Here is a 20,228-nt window from a genome sequence, read left to right as displayed (position 1 = left end):
TGGTTTATTGCACTTATTGTAAGTCACTTTGAATAAAAGCGTCAGCTAAATGCATTGTAATGTAATGTGTGTAGGTGAATATGTGTGTGTGTGTATGGGGGTGGGTGTTTTTCAAGTAGTCCTTAAACTTTCGCCCTTACATATTTTGGGCTTCAGTGAGTCACTTGAAAAAACTGCCAGGGTGTTCAGAATGCTACTGNCCTTCTGCCCAGCAGCAGCCTGGTCCTCGTCCTTCTGCACCAGCCACCCTGCGGAGAAAACCCATCTCGGCCGCTTGTACCCGTGATCTCGTTCTTTCAGTCATGACCCATCCTTCATGACCATAGGTGAGGGTAGGAACGAAAATGGCCCGGTAGACAGAGAGCTTTGCCTTCTGGCCGAGATACTTGAACTCCTTCACTTGGGGTAAGGACTCATTCCCTGCTTGGAGTGGACAGTCCATCGGTTTCCTGCTGAGAACCATGGCCTCAGATTTGGAGGTACTGTTAATATCTCTATATTTAAAATGATAAACTGGATTTCATGGGATTGTGAATAAGAGTGCATTAAGCGGCTTCTTTTTTCAATCTCCCAGTGTTTCTGCAGCAGTTATTTTATACTGTTTAGAGTGCCCTAGAGAGTATCTGTCCATCACCTGACCAGATGACCTTAAGCAAGGGCATCTATAGATTAAGGTTGCCATCAGAGGATTGATCGTTGGTCATGCAATGTTGTGTAGCGATAACTAATTGACCTCTACCCGTTTATCTGTGTGCTTTCAGTGGACACTGACTGTGAACTGATCTTAAGAAGAACATATGGCATGAAAAGGCCATTAGGCCAAAAAAAAAAAAGGCCAGGCTGTCACACTCAATGCCATGACTGGAACATTTATTTAAAGACTCTGGACTCTGAGAAGGGGGTCAGTGACTTCAGTTATTAGTTGTGCGTAATATATGTTCTGTTTAAATTGAGATAAGGCTGAATACGCTACACGCAAGAGCCAGACAATCTATACAGATCTTCTTATCCAAAACGGCTATTCTTAGATTTAATAAAATCACATTAATATTGATACAAACAATGGAAAGAAGACATCAGCACTCCCACATTTGTACTTTAGCGAAAGCAATACATATTTCCGGGTAGGTTGATATCATCAGTTACTATTAAACCCAAATAACAAACGACATCAATGACCTTAGTGTAATGTACATTAACATGTCAGATCAAGCCCAAGCCATTACCAATAGAACAATAATTAATCTGTGAACTATTTATGATGTGGCTGACCTTGTCACTCTTGATGAATAATGTTTATGCCTTGAGCAGAGCGGCAGTGACCTCTTCGCCCCCTGCAATTAGCAACCACCTACTCCGTGTCGGCTCTTGTGTGCCAGGCTTCAAAACAACCTGAAATCACAGAGATTAGCTCACTCGATTTCACCGTGCTCACCAACGAGCTTAAAGCTGCCATCACACCTGCTTCTCTGGGCAGCTTTTCAATGGCACGGACACCAGGCTGTGTGTGTTTCCAGAAAAGTGTAAGTAAAGGTTTTGGTGGTGATGTGAGCCAGCAATGTTTTGCCTGTGAATTGTTATTTAACTGCTTTTGGCATATTCTCTGGTCATTGTTAGGGATAATGTGTTGGTGCCGTGATGTGTTTGACCGTTTCTTTTTGAAGATGGCCCTCATTTTTCCTCTTTCATTTATAAGCAGCTGGGAAATATAATGTTTCTCTGGAAAAGACTGACTGCATTGACACAGGGTTCTGATCAGAAACGAGCAGTTGGGGAATGGTAAATTGTTTTGGTGCTATTAACAACATTTTGACAATATGCTTATTTGCTGTGATTTGTGGAATGCGAAGAACAATAGCAATTTATTTAATATGAATTCAGCAGATGGCTCCATGATATGTTGAGCCTATCTTAGCACAGAGACTGAATGTAAGGGGAAAACCCCTTCCAAAACTTTTATTGGATGTATTCTTCTAAAAAGTTCCATTTTGAATATCTCAGCTTCCACTGACTGGCTTTTTTACTGAGATATTCAATTTCTCAGTCTCCATCAGTGAATGGTGTCTCCTAAGCGTTTAATAGTGAGTGTGCTAAAACAAGTATACAATTTATCAACAAATCGAATAGGTGTCAAAACTGTGCAAGGATGATAAACCACCATGTTTGCTGTGTCAAAATGTCTTCTTAACTCCCCAAACTTCTCAATGATAAATAGCGAAACACCTATACATTCATAATTCTCTTGTAAAACCCAAACTGGTCAAGTGGACATTTCTGATATTTTCTGATCAAACAGACACATAAAAATGGGCAGCTCTAGAAATGTTGTTAGGCATATATTTCACTTTACAGAGCCATGGTAAGCTAGCTGTTTCTCCATCCTTCCAGTCTTTATGCTAATAGGCTAATCGATTCTTGGCTCCATCTCAACGCACAGACTTGAGAGTATCAGCATTCCTCTCATCTAATTGGCAGCAATATAGCAAATAATTGTATTTCCCATAAAAATTTGAAATCATTTCATTTGAATGATGTGTAAAAACAGCTTTGGAGTCGTTAGAAGACACTTTTGACACAAAATGTTTGGCATATATGAGATCTTCATGGTTCTAAGCTAGGCTTACAAGAACCCCCCCTGTCATTAGAGTATATTGTCTAAATGGGCCTTCATATGCAAGCAAATTTGCCACTAGTATTTCTTTTAATTCCATTGCCAGTAAGGACTACACAAGTCAGAGCTGATAGCTATTTAATCTCTGTCTAACCGAGCAAAGAAGCTTAACATATGAATCGATCAACAAGAGCAAAACAAGGTTGTGTCTTTATCTGCCTGCTTATAACAAAGGCTGGTTGGTGAAGCCATGTTAAGACATGCATGTCTTTGCCCTTGTGTTGGGGTGAACCCATCTACCAAAGTGTCATTAAAGAGCTATTTGCCATTGGAAGGGCAGGTGATTAAAGTGTACTTTGGCTTTCCTAGGACGCCATGCACTCTGGGAAACCTCCAGTCATCTGTATCCCCAGTCCGTGTGACCTGGCTGGCTCTGCAAAGCCCAGTTAAGAACTCAATCCCCTCTCATTAATGGAGGTAATGACTGCGATCAATCTAAAGTTGGTATGGGCAAGCAAGTCCCGACAGAAAAATTAGGAGGACGAAAAAGACATAGGAAGGCCAGGTAACTGAAGAGGATAAGCAACAAGAAGAAAGGAGGATAGATTTGGAAGGATGGAGCTATAAAAAGAGAAAAGTTAAATGAAAGTGAAACTGGAAAGTAAGCAAACTTTGAAGCAGAGAACAACATTGAACGTTTGTGAAATGGGGTGAAAGGAAAAGGGGTGGAAGTGGGTAAGGGACGTGAGAAGGTTAGGGGAGAGATAACATTGAAAGAGAGTAATCGAGTATGGGACACAATTAAAGAGCAAGAAATGTAGAGGCTAGGAGTGGTGAAGGCAACAAAGATGGAAAGAATCAAAAGAGAGAAAAGATCAGGACAGGTGCTGCGACCCTTGGAGATAGGACACTGCCTCTTTTCATTCCTCCATTTGTACCTCAGCCTCTCACACCTCTCCCCAGAGATTTGCTTTGGCGATAGACGAGAAACGGCGCTCTGAAACCCTTCCACTCTACTTAGGCTTTCAGGCAATCACAGGACTCCCTACTGATCTGATTACCTTTCTCAATGAAGCTGGATCAAGCCCTTTAATTAAAATGATTGGGCCTTATTATATGCCGTCACAACTTAAAGGACAGAAATCCCTCATGGCTCTTGAGTTCTGTCAAATCACATTCGACGGCTATGATCCCGCCCGCCTCCCTTCTTGTCAGTATTACAAGCGAATAAATGAGAAAACAGTCACAGTTGAATATTCCTAAAATAAAAGATTGATAAGGTAAGAAATTTGCATTCACAAATAAGTGTGCATCCACGCTTGCAATAATCTTTCTTGTTGAAGGGGAAAAAGCGACATTATCTCAGATATTTTACAAGCGGCAGGAGTCACTGAATCGAATTTGAACTGATTTATCCCTTTCCAATTTCCTCCGAGCCAAATGATCCGCGACTAATTTCTGTTGGGAAGTTTCAGTTACAGCATCCAAAATCCTCTCAAATAGAACATTTGAAGCATCGCACAGGTATAAAGCCAATCACACACTCATCAGGTTTGCTGCCTGTCTGACGTCTGCCTGTAGGCGCTTTTTCCGACCCAGTGCGCAGCTACGAAGTTAGACAGAAAGGCAGTTTTTTCTTTGGGTGGAAGAGGGTGCGGCAAGGGTGGCAGAGGGCGTCGGCATCCGATGGGGACCTGAGGAAGATGGCTGTGTGGAGGGAAAAAGCCTCAGATAGCCTCCTGGCTCCCTGCAGCCGGCTGCATTGTACAGCTGCTGTCAGTGCTGGCATGGCTCCCCTGACAATCTGCTCTTTAATAGCTAATATCAGGGTACATTTCCTCAGGCACTGGACTGGAACTGAGAGATGGCGGGCTGTGCTGTGGGCATTTCTCTCTCCCCCTCTATCTCTACTCTCTGGCACTGGTGTAAGGACACACACACACACACACACACACACACACACACACACACACACACACACACACACACACACACACACACACACACACAACACACAAACTTGACAGGCGGCCGCTGAGTCACCCGGCTAATACTATCTCACTATGTCCAGCTGTCCATCCATCTCAATTCAACACACACAAGTTCAACGGTGGAGTAAAGAACGCGGATGCTCGGCGCATTTGATGAAATCGACCCTATGATTACCATCTTTCATGCAGAGTCATTATTCCCCGATGATGCACTTATGTTCTTCGCACAACAACTTCAACTGCCCTGAGCAGATGGACTAAATGGACACTTTTGATTTACCTCCATTACGTTGTGTAAGGAGTTGTTAATGTTAACTCTAGCAATTTGTTTTTGTTGCATCTCTTGTTACAGAGACTTCCATTAGATAATATAATAACACATAGAAAATATTATGCCTACCATCATACAGGAATCCACTAAGCTTCAGCTTAATGTAAAAACTTTCAATTAATTCAATTTCTAGTTTTCATTTTCATACAATTAGAACTGTTGGTGGTCGAGTTGCATTGTGGGTAATGTAGACACCAGGGTTTGACAAGGAAGAAGAATGTGTAGATTAAAAAACTCTGTCTTACTCGGTATGTATTTGTATCCTTTCTTTTGAACTGTCCATTGCGAGTCTAACAATGTTATGTCTTTAATGTAATATAGCAGACTTCCCAGCATGCACTGTTTGAGAGTTAAAATCTCCAGACACCCCCCAAATATGAACAAGGCCACTAGGAGCAGATTGACAAGTTCATTGTTAGATCAATATAAAACAAATAATGTGCAACTAAACAGCTACACTTAATGATGATTACACTTCATTTATCTGTTTCACAATTCTTAAAACTTTTTTTTAGACCACAAGAAAACTTAAATGTTTACCTTAAACCAACATAAAATGTGATTCGAGCTCTTGTTAACAAACAGCCCCTGATTGACACAATCAGGTTTCTTTCTGTGACAAAAACGGAGCAATTACCCAGCATTGTTCCCTGCATGGATATGTTGTGTTTTGAAATACAATGATTACATACCAAAATGTGTTTTTCTCCGGTAATGTTAGAGCAAAACAAACCTATTGAAAGCCGAGTCTGAAAAGGTAATATTCTCCCTCCCTGTTGATTCTGCCTACTGTCAATATGGCCATTACTCTTCCCTGAACTGTGCTTTTCATTAGAGCCAGTTTGGTGCCACTGACATACCGTCAAATATTTCAGCATTACAGATAATGCAGCATTTACCCGCCTCGACAATTAATTCCTCTGACATCTGAGCACATTAATATTCATTACCCAGTGCCATTTGTGACAATCCGCCGCCCCCGTGCACTGTAGATACGATAGTGAGATGGTGCAGAAATATGCCGGGGGTTTTTAAGGGCACCGAAATGATTAATAGCTATTTGTCTGTTTGGTTATGAAGGCTTGTTGTTTAAGGTCTCTTGAGTTCTCCGTCTGTATTTAATGTGTTTACAATTTGATATTTTTTTTAAGTGCATGTTTAATGTCAGATATAGTGCACTACGGATTACAGATGGCTATCTTAGTGCAGAAACAATCTGTTAAGCACTCCAGTCATGAATGTGTTGTGTTGTTGGAGTAAGTCATGAACGTATTATTTAATCTTCTATTACGTATGCTTCTATAAATATATTGGGCTTAATTGGATATGTGGGCTGCATTACATTTCCATTGGAACATATTTGCTTTACATTGTTTAGTAGAATGCTTCTTTCATTTAAACTTAAAATCTGCCTAGTTAGTTACTGAGTCTTCAACGCTCAGGGTTCCCACAGCACATGAACACCCCTCAGTTCACAGCCTTAATGTGGTTGTATACATATGAGTGAAAACGAGCTAGCAGCTATATTCTGCAAAATGTGATCCTTTGAAAGGTTCAAGTTTACTGGAGTCATGTATCTAATATTTAATGAAAATGTATTGTAGCGACTCTGATAGGATGCTGAGGGTGTCACTCAGGTATTCCCCATCTCTCTGCCAATCATAGAGCTGTACTGTGATGCTGGTTGAGGTGCGGGCCTGTGGTTGGGGGAGCAGACGGGGGAGGGCGGGAAGTTGTGACGTAGTCTGGGTTATAAAGGTGTGTGTGTGAGTTGAGTGAAGTGTGTGAGGGTGAACCTACAAGCTATATCTGTACCTGTGATCCTCAAAGACAATAAGAGTTATTAAAGCCTAATAACTGGAAGCCTGGTTCCGACTCCATCTGTGAACTTACAGTATATTTTTTACAAAGAAAGCACTCATTAAACAAGATTGTTCACGTTCATCCTACCAAACACTTACTCATCCCTACACAATGTTCCGTACATCTTCTTTAATTGTATAATGTTTGGAATTTGCTTCTAAAGCCAAACTATCCAACCCAACAATCATTACTATACACACTTTTTATTGGGTATGAACTGTGAACACAATGTTTTTGAAATAAAATGTTCTTGAAGTATAGCCAGTCGCTTTTTTTTATCGAAATGTTAGGCAAGGGGGCGGGGTCTGCGTAGCCGGTGTAGAGCATGCAGGAGGCAAGAAGGACGCAGATCTGCCTACACCGCGGCCACGTAGCGGCTTTTGGAAATGCTGCATGGAAACAACACCATCAACACGTTCATTCGCTAACAGAGAATTTATCAGGGAATGAGCGGTTATATTCACACATGGGCATAATTGCACTTCGGACGTATACTAAGGTTGCAGGATAAAGGCTGTTTCAAGTCCAGTCCAAATGTTTGGGGTACTTGCGTTCTCACTTACAGCTCCTCCGGGTAATTTTTGGATAATTTCAGGGTTGCAGTGCATGTGTGAAAGTGGCTCTAGAGACCTTGTAGATGGCCGCCGAAGGGAGCATAACGTCACCTGAAAGCTCTCTTACGGTAAATGTTGGTTAACTGCAGTGCGGATTAGCTCAGGGGTTGCTTAAGTGCAAATTGCTCCACTTAACGGTCTGACAGTATGGCAGTTTAGTAACTCTGGGATGCGAGACAGAATGCTGCCAGGTATAAAGCTCTTAAAATACCATAAGACTGTGACCTATGAGGTTGAATATGTAAAGTTAAATACTGGTTGTCTCTTTGAACTCAGGAGAAGAACATATATTAATATTTTTAGCATTTATGAACCAGAACCTTCCCTTCAGAGACATCGTATGAAGACCGGTTTAGAGCATAAGAACCGTTTAATGGCTCAGTTTTCACCTCAAGCGTTAAGCAGGAATAGGTCCGACTTGACAAATAGGTCATGGTGCACATTGAGCTACAGAAATGTGCTCCTAATTGAAAAATGTGTGGAACATTGGAAGAAGACATGGGCAGAGGTGAAATTAATCCCAGAGTGTGATGGCTCAATGTGTTTCCAATCCCTTTAAAAGTCTATTGCTACAGATGAAGGGGAAGACTTTCATTGGGCCCATTTCATGACATTATAACAAGCAGCTTAAAGAGCATTAAAGGGGAGGAGGTCGTGAGAGCAGGGCTCCTCGGCAGATGTTATCTTCCACAGAACCAAAGTGAAACACTGCAGATAAAATCATTTAAAATAATCTGCATCTGGTTCCTGTCAGGTAACTGAAGATGCAGTTCTTGTTTGTTTACTTTTTCAACATGTTTTAAAGTAGGAATCCCGCCGAGAATAGAAATGTTTTTCGTCAGACACCTGGCCAAGATAACTGGATTTAAACAGCCACCTGTCTGCTACGTGATGAATATTAAGTTACACACTGTCACGGCACAACAATGTGCAAAAACTCAAATGCAATTAGGAAAAGGGATAAAAGGTAGGTACACATCCAATATAGGAGGCATGACTTCTGGAGCAGGCGGTTATATAAGTGGCAGCAAGATGAAGATTTCAGTATGCTTCAAACAAACTAGTGTGTAGCGCATGTCTTCCAACAACTCTGAAGGTTTAACCTGATTACATTTAAAGGATGAAATGCATCCCCACTGGCTGCCACCTTGACCTCCTTCCCAGATCTCTATGGCTATTGTGTTTCTGCAGTGAATTGTACAGCCAATCGATAATGTCACACCCTTTTAGAAAGTCTCTCCTGAAAGGCATGCATGGCAAGTACAAGCTTAACAAATAAAAAGGTGACAAAAGTAGAACAAAGAGGGTGTTCAACACAATACTGCATAGTTGCATTCAGACTGCAGACTGAAGAAAACGTGGCATTTTGACGCTGCATCGAACAAACACAATGAATAACGGAGCTTAGTTTTTTCCTAGAGTGCTGGTTGTGATCAGGACAATCCAACAAACGTTTTGTTCGAGGCATAATCAGGCCCTGCCTAATTCTTCTCTACAACTCTACAAATTCAATAAGTCAGCAGCCAGCCGTTGGCAGACCAGCCAACACAGGGTTGTGATTTAATCAACAGTGTCCAGGTCCTAAAGTGATTGCATGTTGTTTGCAGCAAATGTAAAATGCCAAAAAGGTGTTTTTTTTGGGGTCCAACGTTCATCCTCAACAATGGCAGCAGCTATAAAAAGACCACAACAAAGAACATGTGTTGGGGAATGTGCAGCAGGCAGGAAAACACAAACTTTTCCTGTCGGTGCCGATGGGGACCTGCGAGGTGTTGATGCCCTTGGCGATCTCTTGGTTGGTGGTTTCCTTGGTGACCACTGAGCCTTTGAGCTTACTCTTCGGAGAGTCCAGGGCTTTTAGCTTCTTGGCATGTTTTGTGCCCTTGTAGTGGGCCAAGGCTTGGCTCTGTGAGGAGAACAAATAACAGGCTCGATTTAGCGCTGGGAAAGCAGCTCAACACAGAGACAGGATGAAATAGAATATGAAAACTATAGGAACACAGTCACTCAGCGAAGCAGACTGAAAACAACTAGCAAGGGACAATTGATATGTTTTTCTGTCTAGCAAAAAGTGGAAACAAATCTTCTAGTACAACATTGTTAATAAATCCATAAATCCAGGTACTTGGTTAGTAATTTAAATGCTTTGTTTTGGCAGTTGTTTTGATCTTTTTACCCAAAAGGATTTAACATAATGAAAGCACCATTGGAAATAATTAATTGTTCCATAGCAATGATCTATAAGAAAGCCTTGATGTCCATGACAAATAAATAATCAAATGTATTTGTCCCTGAATAGTTATTAACATTTCAAATTTGTCGGGCTATTGTAACTAAGAGACGTCAATACAGGGACAATGTGATTTTGAAGCCTATTTCTTCATTAATAAAAATGGAGAAATAAGTGATTCAGATATTTGTGTGACCCTCGATGTATAATTTATGAAGCCGCTGTTTGTTTTAAAGTCTGATCACGTAGCGCCACTAAGTTTCACCTTCAGGAAATACTAACAGGCACACAGAAGTGGGACATATGCAGAGACTTTGAACTGTCCTTGTTTACCTTTGCTCATGCCCGTGCATACTTCGCCTGTGGCAGGAACGAAGGTATCAGGAAAAATGCAATTGCCTCTCGGAATAAATAAGCAAGCCAACCACGCATCCCCGGAAGACATTTGGAAGAATCTTTATTTATGGGACCCAGTGGGGACATTCACTAAAGGCTGAAAGAGCACATTCCAGGTGGTCCCTCTTTGCATTACAATTTAACCAAAGAAGTATTCCTTTCCTTTCCTTTTGTTCCTCTTCAGCAAGAACAGCCAGTTCTTTTTAGACAGTGGGGGATGGAGTACTCTGATAAGGTGAACGCAATCACCAATCACTGTGACTACACCCAGCATGGAAATAGCCCATGTATGCCAATAAATCCCCCAATCAAAAAGTACAAGTTAAACTCCTAATTCCAAAATGTAAATACATATTTTCGTCAAATGTATATTAATATAAAAAGTTTACTATTTTTATAATTTACTGTCAATGGTTTTGATGTTGTAGTTCCTCAATGTGGAGCCAATTTTAGTGACTTTGTATACTTCTGGGTAGTGGGAACTGCTCTCAAGCGTGTCATATGTTTTTAATGTAAAAATAACCCAGCAGCTATGTCAAATATAGGTGCAGTTTATTTCCCTCTGAAATATAATGGTGTGGAAGAATGAAATAGTCTAAAGTGAAATATTTAAGTAAAGTACATGTACCAAAATATGTAAGGTTATGTAGTTACATTCCTCTACTGGTTGTAAGCAGTGGTAAGATTGGTCTAATTGTGAGAAAATAGGCTCATTATTTGTGACAAAGCTCTTAAAGCATTTTATTTTAGTTAAGGCAGGTATCACTTAAATTATCTTTATTTTCTTACAATATTGATCTAATATCTAATATCCATTGTGATTGTGAAAGTGTATGTGAATGGTTAATTTAACAAGACATGTAAAGAGATTTAATTATGTGGGGAGAATACATTTAGTTCAAATATTTTGTTGGCAAAGCTAGTTTGTTAAAAGGGCTTAAACGTTTTCCTTTCATTCCAATAAAAACATTTATGGATAAGGAAGGCGTCACTTTTTCAAACTGAGTGCACATCTTGTTCTGGCGTGAAACTATTCATTTTGACCCATATTCATCACTCCCCAGGTACTGAAGACATAACTTATATTTTGTCATGGGACTCAGGTGATATGAATGGTTGTTTAATGCGACTGCGCCATAAATTCATCTTTCATTAGAGAAATGGAACGAAAGAATTGCCTGAATTCCAAGGCTGACACATGCATGATTAAAGCTGTGAAGGGAATCATTTGTTTTCCTTGCAGGTGAGCTGTGAGGGGGGAAAAGACATCAAACAAAATCATAGTCGGAGGGTTTTAAGATTAAGAGGAGCTGTCTGGAACCCAAAAGGTCACCATTTAAATCTCCATGTATCAATCAACAGTCATGAGAACTGTTTTTGGCACAGTAAGTAAACCTGAATTTGAGCGTCAGCTGAAGTGTAAACCTAATTCAGTTCTTCCATTAAAAGCTCTGACACATTTTTGCTCAACTGGATTCTTATGAGCAAGGGGCTACTACCTGAAAACACAATTTTTTGAGTAATTTCACAAGAGAGATTTCTGCATTTGTGCTTGTGGTGTGCTCCTTTGTGCTCAACCTCAACTGTTAAGTCTTAACTAAATATAATAATACCAAGGAACCATAGCTTGGATAGTATTTATTCAGTCCTAAGAAAAATAACACTTTAAATAAACAATTGAAACTTGAAATGATGTTTTAATGGAACAATGCTGTTAGTTACTGCTTTCACCACGGCAAACACATTGTAGTTTAAACCACGTAAACAATGTCACTCTTGGATAATGTGTCTGTTTGTCTTTTGGACATAGTTTGCAATCTGTACTCAAAGAGAGTTATTGAATGCCTTGTTCCGCCCATCGCAAGCTGATCATTATTTCCGTGTTAACAATTAAATAAATGACTATGTGTGATGTGAAAGAAGCTGCTTGGGTCTAAAAATCCACAGAAAATGGCCACAAATGCATAATTTCCCCTAAGCTCTAAGGACCGTTTTGGTTTAATGGCCCTTAACTTTATTGTTTGGGTTTATTCTCACTACACTCATCAGCTTTGCCTGTTCCTGTTTTTAACAAGAAAGCTCTCAATAGTGAAGTATTTGCTGCATCAAAGCCAGATATACAAGTAAACAATTAGACAAACGGAGCAGGTCTTTGAATGAGTGTGTTGGTCTGTGTCTGCTGGATCTGCAACAGTTTGTCAACCCATAAACACTTTCAGAAGGTGATAATATGTCAGTGTTACCTTTACAGCCAGGGGGGGAAAGCAATGGATGCAGGTGAATGAAAGCCAGGCCCGCTTCTACGGGGGTGCATAAGGGTGCATTGCACCCTCAGTTGAGTCGTTATGCACCCTCATTTGAAAAATGAAAAGTGAAAAAAATGAAAAGTGAAAAATATAATATACATAATAATAATAAGAAGAATATAGTATAATTGTGGTTAAATAACATTGTCTGCTGCATTTATTTGATCAATTTAAACGGTAAGTAACGTTATCATGTCAGGTACGTGTGATCTGTGCCGCTGCACGTTCATCATCTGCAAGATGCTTATACAGCAGTCAATGATGGACATCAGAAAATGGTTAAAACAACCAGCCCTTATCGCCAGCAGTAACACTGCATACTGCAGGTAATAACAGTTCAGATCATGGGGACATTACGTTACCCGCGGCCACTGTCATGGACACTAACGCCCGACTCGCCGGCTTTGCCCGCCTCGCCCACGGAGGCGGAGCAGCCGTCTTTGTTGCCCCAAACACCGCCACCCCTCAGCGGCCCACAAGTGCCAGAGGACCTCGGCAAAACAGAGCCTGCCCAGGTATATTTAAAAAAGTACCCAACTCGCCTGACAGTGGGGTAAGGCACTCATTTTGCAGCTCTTGGCTGGAATATTCATGTAAAAAGATGCCATCTTCTGCTATGCATGTAGACATTTCGGTTCAAGTAAGTCAGATGCCTTCACCACAACTGGCTACAACAACTGGCGCCATGCTCTTGTACGTGATAAGGGACTGGGAAGGCATGAATAAAGCAAAGAGCACATAGATCCGTAGATCTCTTCATTTTGCTCTCAAAGTGCACCACCATGCTTTTAACTTCAATATTTAAAAAAAAATCTTCTTGTTAGGTCCACTCCCCATATATAAAAATAGCACTTTACCACTGCACCCTCTCTAACCTCAGATGCACCCTGAGTCATTTTGTTCTTGAACCGGGCCTGATGAAAGCACTGTTATTAAATATATAATTTAATACACTTTGTTTTTACAATATAAATAAATAAAACCTACTACTCTTCCAATGTGAATTTCCTTTTTAGCTTATGAGATACAGTAGATGAGGTGAGGTTAACACTTGAGGTAATCTGAAAACTATTTGCTGTAACTTCAGTGGTTCAGTCTTTATCAGATAATTGCAACACATAGTTTAACGTTTCATAAACTGCATCGGTGCCTTTATTTAGAATTGCGTGTTACATCGGACATCCTCCTTTTTGTATTTAGGAAATTATATTCTCAATCCCAAATTCATGATAAAAAAACATGGCATGTGGATAAGGATTATAAGAACACATGTAATTGAAGGTACTTTAAATACTAATAGTAGTCTGTGGTTTTGCGTCACAACATATGTCAAACAATCTCAGTAAACGGGAGAGGCAGGGTCTTGGAAGACGACAAGACCAACTTGAATTGTTGAGATAAAATGTAGGAAATCTTTCCAAATCCATCAAGAAAAACCACTTGACTGAAAAAAATCACAAGTTTCACAAATTAATTACAATATCAAACTGGTCGATGTTTTGCTGAACAAAGAGGGAACATTTTAGGTTTTAAGAAAAGGGGGGTTTCCAAAACATGTTGTTCTGGTTTCTATATTAAATTAACTCAACGTGATTTGAAAAAGAATGAGCAATTTCTTCCATAAACAGACCATTCTGGTAGTCAGGGTGATTCAGAACAGAGCAAAAGCTTAACACGGAGGAAAGTTTACAAATGTGTTTTTTTATTTCATTGACTCCTGCTCTCCAACAAATGCTCATAAATGTAATGTTCAAATAAAAGTATCTCCAAAGCTCAACATTGATGTAATGGAGGGTTACCAGCTTAAATCATTTTTATTCGTGGAATAGTTTACTCAAAAGTATTTAAGTGCAGATTTTCCAAATGTTTTTGTTTTAATTTATGGAGTTGGAGTCTTCTCCCACTTTTATTTATGGTTCTGAATTTATGCACCATATTAGCCAGGCATACATTTTTGTGACCTAGTTTCCGTGAGTGTATGCCAGGGTGTGTAGCCAGTACTGTAGAATTTTAAGGATGGAAGGACAGTCTATGCCAAAAGGAAATAAAAACATTTTATGAATGTTTCCTCCTCTGCAGCATCTGGTTTTATTGTATGATTACCCTGAATATACTTTAGTTACATCCAAATACAACAGTGTGAATTTGTCTAGGGATACATGTCTGAAACCAGCAGTCCTTATCTTCCCACTTGAGTCAACTAATGCTTTGTTTTTAAAATGCAGAAAGGTTTACTCTCAGCATTAGAAAAATCAACACCTGTGTTGTTTACAAACCTTTTCAGACCTCCCTTTTTAAAGAGCATAGATTCCTCCCCACTTAGTGAAGTCAGATGAGTTGACAGGTGAATGTAATCACCAAGCTGATTCCACCCAACACACATGTGCGTTTAACCAACAGGGGAAATAAGTCCCATGTTGAAAATGATACTTAATAGTAAAGTTTTATCAGCAAAATGTAATAACATTTACTTCAATCTGCTGAAAACAAAGGCTGCTACAGTATAATGTCATTTAAATTGATTTGTCATTGCTCATGCATTAAAGTTAAAAAGGTGGAGCTAGGTGTTAACCTTTTTAAATACAGATAATAGTGCAGTACTTCCAAAAATGTATTAATTGATGAGGATTTATGTAAGATCTGCAACACAAAAGAAAGAAACTTATGGACTTACAATTTAGCAATTTCCATGAATAAAATCAAACTTTGTTCATAGTTAAAATGTTTAATAAGAAATGTAACAGTAAAAAAAATGTACAATGAGGCAGAGCCCAATAAAGAAGCATTTAACATGAACATGATGCCTTGTCCTTTGATAAACACAGGTAAAGTTCAGGCCTTGTGATGAACATTTTAAATTAAACTTTTGAGTCCAGAATTTATTTGACAGAGCAGGACTAATGAGAAAATCATGCCCAGGATCATCAAAATGCCAAACCCAAACGCAATGCCTATGAGGGTTTCTGATAATCTGTCCAACCACGTGAAAATGTATGTCATACACGGTGTCCCAAAGATCTCACGTGCTTCCAAAAGAGTGCAGTTTCTAGAGGTGTCCGTGCAGTTACAGGAGTCTGGCACCACTGTGGCGTTTCCCCAATCAAGATGTCCAACAAAGAAACCGCAACAAAAACTGGTCCTTTCCACATCCTGAAAGGCAAGCTGAAAATCTTCAGGCTGTTCGCTGAGCGGTAGCAGATCTTTCATGTGTTTCTTTACAATCCCCTGGGAAGATGCAGTTCTCGATATGGCTCCCAGCACTCCCACAGACAACAGCATGAGGAACATTACCAGCAGGCCCATGAAGAAAATGGCCAGCAGGCAGCAGCTCTCGTGAAGTGCTCCACAGCAGCCCAGGAAGCCAAATGCCATGGTCATGGCACCAACAAAAATCAGGAGGTTTACGGCTGGGAGAAGCTCAGCTGTGATCTGGAAGTCTGCTTTGTTGATCCTGACATATGCAGAGAAACTGAGAATACCAATTCCTCCCAGGAAAAACAAAAGGTTGAAGTTGAAGAGAAGGTATTTGACGAGCTTGCTGACTGCCATTGTGCCAGGAGGTTCAACTCAACCATGAGGCTAAATGAGAGTCTCCCTGCAGCTGGGTGCTGCTGCTTAAATAGGGGTGGGAACCTTTGACTCTTTGTTGGGGGCGTGTTCAGGTTATTGGGGATCACCTTGTTGAAGCAGAGAACAGAGAAAACTGACCTGGTGGAGTTAAGAAAAGTTGTCCTCCCAATTATTCAAGCTATCCAATCACAGAACCTCCCGGTGCTATCACACAAACACTTAGGGAGACTGTTGTTACTCAAACAATGTCATGGCATGGAGGGACAGGAAATCATTCAAATGTAACAAATAAATATAAGAAAATATCTAAATCCAAAGGTTATTTTCCTTTGAATATGTATTACTTTTCATGTGGCCATTACTTTAAAAAAACAAACAAGAATGAAAGTAAAAAGATTAAAGGTGGGGTATGTAATTTATTTCAGAAACGTTTTTTGTTATATTCCATGGAATGCTCTTAACATCCCGATAGCAATGAATATATGAAATGCTTTGACAATAAATACATTAAAAACATTCTGGTCCTCGTCCTTCAGCCCAGAAGCCGCCTGGTCCTGGTCCTCGTCCTTCAGCCCAGAAGCAGCCTGGTCCTGGTCCTCGTCCTTCAGCCCAGAAGCAGCCTGGTCCTCGTCCTTCTGCCCAGCAGCAGCAGCCTGGTCCTCGTCCTTCTGCCCAGCCTGGTCCTGGTCCTCGTCCTTCTGCCCAGAAGCAGCCTGGTCCTGGTCCTCGTCCTTCAGCCCAGAAGCAGCCTGGTCCTCGTCCTTCCCAGAAGCAGCCTGGTCCTGGTCCTCGTCCTTCAGCCCAGAAGCAGCCTGGTCCTCGTCCTTCAGCCCAGCAGCAGCCTGGTCCTGGTCCTCATCCAGCAGCCCAGCAGCAGCCTGATCGTCGTCCTGCCAGCAAGGATCTCCCTCTCCCTGATGATCAACAACCTTCAACTCCTAAAGACGACTGTCCATCCCGGTCAGGTGAGGGTAGATTAATCATTGACAGTGATGTAGAGAGTGAGTACAGTTCTGACAGTGAAAGCCCAAGCTCTGATTCCAGCCCTGTCAGCCTTACAGCTGGTCAGCGAGTCAGCATTCCCCTCTACTCGCCCCCTGAGAGTAACTCGGGGTCCTTCTCACCAACTCCGGAATATCCAGACCCCCCGACCGAGGGAGGCTCAGGGGGAAGCCCCGTCTGAGGTCTCAAAAAAGAGACCTGCAAGTAGAAACTTGAACTTAAAGGAAAAACGGGCAAATGTAAATAAATCACCATGGTTCATTTTATAAACCAATATGAGCTTCTTAAATGTCGCTACCTGGAATACACGTGGTGTTCAGTCTAAAAGACTTTCGACAAAGGAAAATTAAATATTTATTAAACACTAATTATTTATTCCTCTTTACGCGAGAACTTAGACTGATTACCACCAGTGATGCTGATGTGTGTAAAATGTGGCATAAAGGAAAAAGTATTATATCCATCTGAGAGAATAGAGCTGACGGAGTTGGTATTTTCTTCAAAGAAAAAGACATAACTATTATTAGAAGAAGGGACATAATCCCAGGATTTTTTTTTTGCAAGGGCGGATATTAGGTGGGGATTTTAATCCAGTATCAGAAGACATAGATAAGAATGTGATATAGATAATTACAGACATTTAACTATAATGAATACTGATTATAAGATACTAGCACAAATAATAATGAATAGATTAACAGATATACTAGATCAAATAATAGATAAAGAGCAAACATGTGCCATAAAAGGTCGCCTTATGTGGGACAACTTATCAACAAACTAAGAAGAAAAACCCTGGACAAATGTTGAGTCTGTGACCGAACTGAGTCTCACTGGAATATAGACGTGCTCTCTGTTTATGTTATTTATATATTTATGCATTGTGTGTTATGTGTATTATTAATGTAACCTGTGTATATTATGTACTGCCCAAATAGTTTAAAATAAAGTTTAAAGAAAAAAAAGAAAGAGGGACAGGAAATCATTCAAATGTAACAAATACATATACAGTGTTGGAGCGCTGAGGACGGTGGTCTGAAGCCCACCTCGGCTCCGAACGTCCCTTGATGAGCTGGTTAAATTATAAAAGAAGGAATTCGAAGCACCAGGATAAAGGATAAACAATAATCTGTTTTAATGGTAAAAAAACAACAATACAATTTAAAGTACCCCTGCTCTGGTCCTATTGCTGCTAGATCTTAATATCTTGGCAGCATGAAAACAAAGAGACCGGACAAAGGACACAACAGGGATACATGTAATTACAACGGGAGGAGTTGTGTCGGATGCTCCTCCCAGAGGGGTCATCTATTGGGAGATACAAAAACGATGGCCTGTCGCAGCGATTTGGTGTCTGGTACGAACTGCTCCGAATAACAAATTTGTTATCTTGCATCTTTCAGCCTGCACACACGCACACATTTTGCATAGACTTCCTTCTCTCCGGCCCCCTCCCCCATCAGTTTAATACACACAGTTTCACATACTTTTGGCATTTTTAAGATATAGTTGTTTATAGTTGGCTAATACAAGTAAGTTACTTTAAGGTGGAGCTAGGTTCGACCTTTTTTAAATATTCACTTAGTTAAGGGCAGTACATACAAAACAGTATTAATTTGGGAGGATTTACACAAGTTTTGCTACACATATGAAGAAACCTACAATTTATCAATTAACATTTAATAAAACTGCTTTTTCCACAGTTAAAATGTTTATTAGAATCAGAAACAGGGTTATTACCAGGTAGGTTTACACGTACGAGGAATTTGACTTGTTGTCGTGTTGCATACATAAAAGTAAAACAAGAATTAAAAACACAGGTAGAGAACTAGAAAAATATTAAAAAGAATTAACCAGAAAAGCTGCATAAAACAGGTTAAAAACAATTGTTGAAAAACGGTTTTAAAAAAATAAAATGTAAAGTGAGGCAGAGCCCAGTAGAAAAGCATTCAACACAAACAGGATGCTTTGTCCTTTGATAAACACAGGTAAAGTTCCGTTGTGATGAACACTTTAGAAAGAAAGAAAGAACCTTTTATTTCCATCACGCAGCTGACAGAACATGATCATTGAGAAAATCATGGCCAGGATCATCAAGATTCCAAATCCAGACGCAATGCCCATGAGGGTTACTGATACCCTGTCCAACCACGTCATATAGTACGTCATACACGGTGTCGCATAGATCCTACGTTCTTCCAAAACAGTGCAGTTTCTGGTGAAGCCTCTGCAGTTACAAGAGGGCGGCACCGCTTTGGCATTTCCCCAATCATGATGTCCACTGAAGAAACCGCAACAGAACCCGGTCACCTCCACAATCTGAAACGACGCCTGAAAATCTTGCGGCTGTTTGCTGAGCGGTAGCAGATCTTTCATGTGTTCCTTCAACATCTCCTGGGCAGATGCAGTTCTCGATATGGCTCCTAGCACTCCTACAGACAACAGCATGAGGAACATCACCAGCAAGCCCTTGAAGAAAATGGCTAGCAGGCAGCGGCTCTCTTGAAGAACTCCACAGCAGCCCAGGAAGCCAAAAGCCACGGTCATGGCACCGACAAAAATCAGGAGGTCTACGGCTGGGAGAAGCTCATCTGTGATCTGGAAGTCTGCTTTGTTGATCCTGACAAATGCAGAGAAACTGAAAATACCAATTCCTCCCACGAAAAACCATAAGTTGAAGTTGAAGAGAAGGTATTTGACGAGCTTGCTGACTGCCATTGTGCCAGGAGGTTCAAATCCTCAACCATGAGGCTTAATGAGAGTCTCCCTGCAGCTGGGAGATGCTGCTTAAATAGGGGTGGGAACATTTGCCTCTTTGTTGGGGGTGTGTTCAGGTTGATAAGGATCTCCTTGTTGAAAGTAAAGAACAAAGAAAACCTATGTGGTGGAGTTAAGAAAATATGTCCTCCGAGTTTTCAAACTATCCAATCACAGCACCTCCTGTTGCTATCACATCATCCCTTAGGGAGACTGTTGTTACTAAAACAATGGCATGGAGGGAAAACAAATCTTTGAAATATAACAAAAAATGATTAGAAAATATCTTAATCTGATATTTTCTTTCCTATGAATTTGTATCACTTTTCATGTGTCTTTTACTAAAAAAAACAAAAAGTACGGAAGAAGTAAGACTCAGCATTTTATGATATTAAACAAAGAAAACTCATCAAAAATCACTTTCATGTTACATTACATGTTACTTGTTAGACGCTTTTATCCAAAGCGACTTAGTATACTCAATACTGTGGGCAATCCCCACAGGAGCAATTTGGGGTGAAGTGTCTTGCTGAGGGACACAACGACATCAGTGGGGT

The 20,228-nt window shown here is 40.4% G+C and overlaps 2 protein-coding genes and 1 pseudogene across 2 annotated transcripts; all 3 read right to left on the bottom strand.

The window, feature by feature from the left end:
- Positions 1 to 111: 111 nt before the first annotated feature.
- LOC104951908 (antho-RFamide neuropeptides-like) lies at positions 112 to 18,222 on the bottom strand. Its single transcript, XM_010778647.1, has 4 exons — positions 18,181 to 18,222; positions 16,590 to 16,850; positions 16,433 to 16,532; positions 112 to 227 (listed from the first exon to the last, which is right to left on the bottom strand). The coding sequence occupies exons 1-4, from the start codon at positions 18,220 to 18,222 to the stop codon at positions 112 to 114; spliced, it is 519 nt and encodes a 172-aa protein (XP_010776949.1).
- LOC104947887 (tetraspanin-8-like) lies at positions 15,029 to 16,000 on the bottom strand. Its single transcript, XM_010774002.1, has one exon. The coding sequence runs from the start codon at positions 15,889 to 15,891 to the stop codon at positions 15,196 to 15,198; it is 696 nt and encodes a 231-aa protein (XP_010772304.1). The 5' UTR covers positions 15,892 to 16,000; the 3' UTR covers positions 15,029 to 15,195.
- A 633-nt stretch (positions 18,223 to 18,855) lies between the features above and the next one.
- LOC104947875 (tetraspanin-8 pseudogene) lies at positions 18,856 to 19,793 on the bottom strand (annotated as a pseudogene).
- Positions 19,794 to 20,228: the final 435 nt, after the last annotated feature.

This window comes from Notothenia coriiceps, unplaced genomic scaffold, assembly GCF_000735185.1.
Source record: "Notothenia coriiceps isolate Sejong01 unplaced genomic scaffold, NC01 NC01_scaffold00000339, whole genome shotgun sequence".
Classification (NCBI taxonomy): Eukaryota; Metazoa; Chordata; class Actinopteri; order Perciformes; family Nototheniidae; genus Notothenia; species Notothenia coriiceps.
This window is presented reverse-complemented; position numbering and strand designations above follow the sequence as displayed.

Coding starts and splice junctions, on each gene's coding strand:
- LOC104947887 (XM_010774002.1), bottom strand. CDS start 15,891: ATGGCAGTCAGCAAGCTCGTCAAATACCTTCTCTTCAACTTCAACCTT.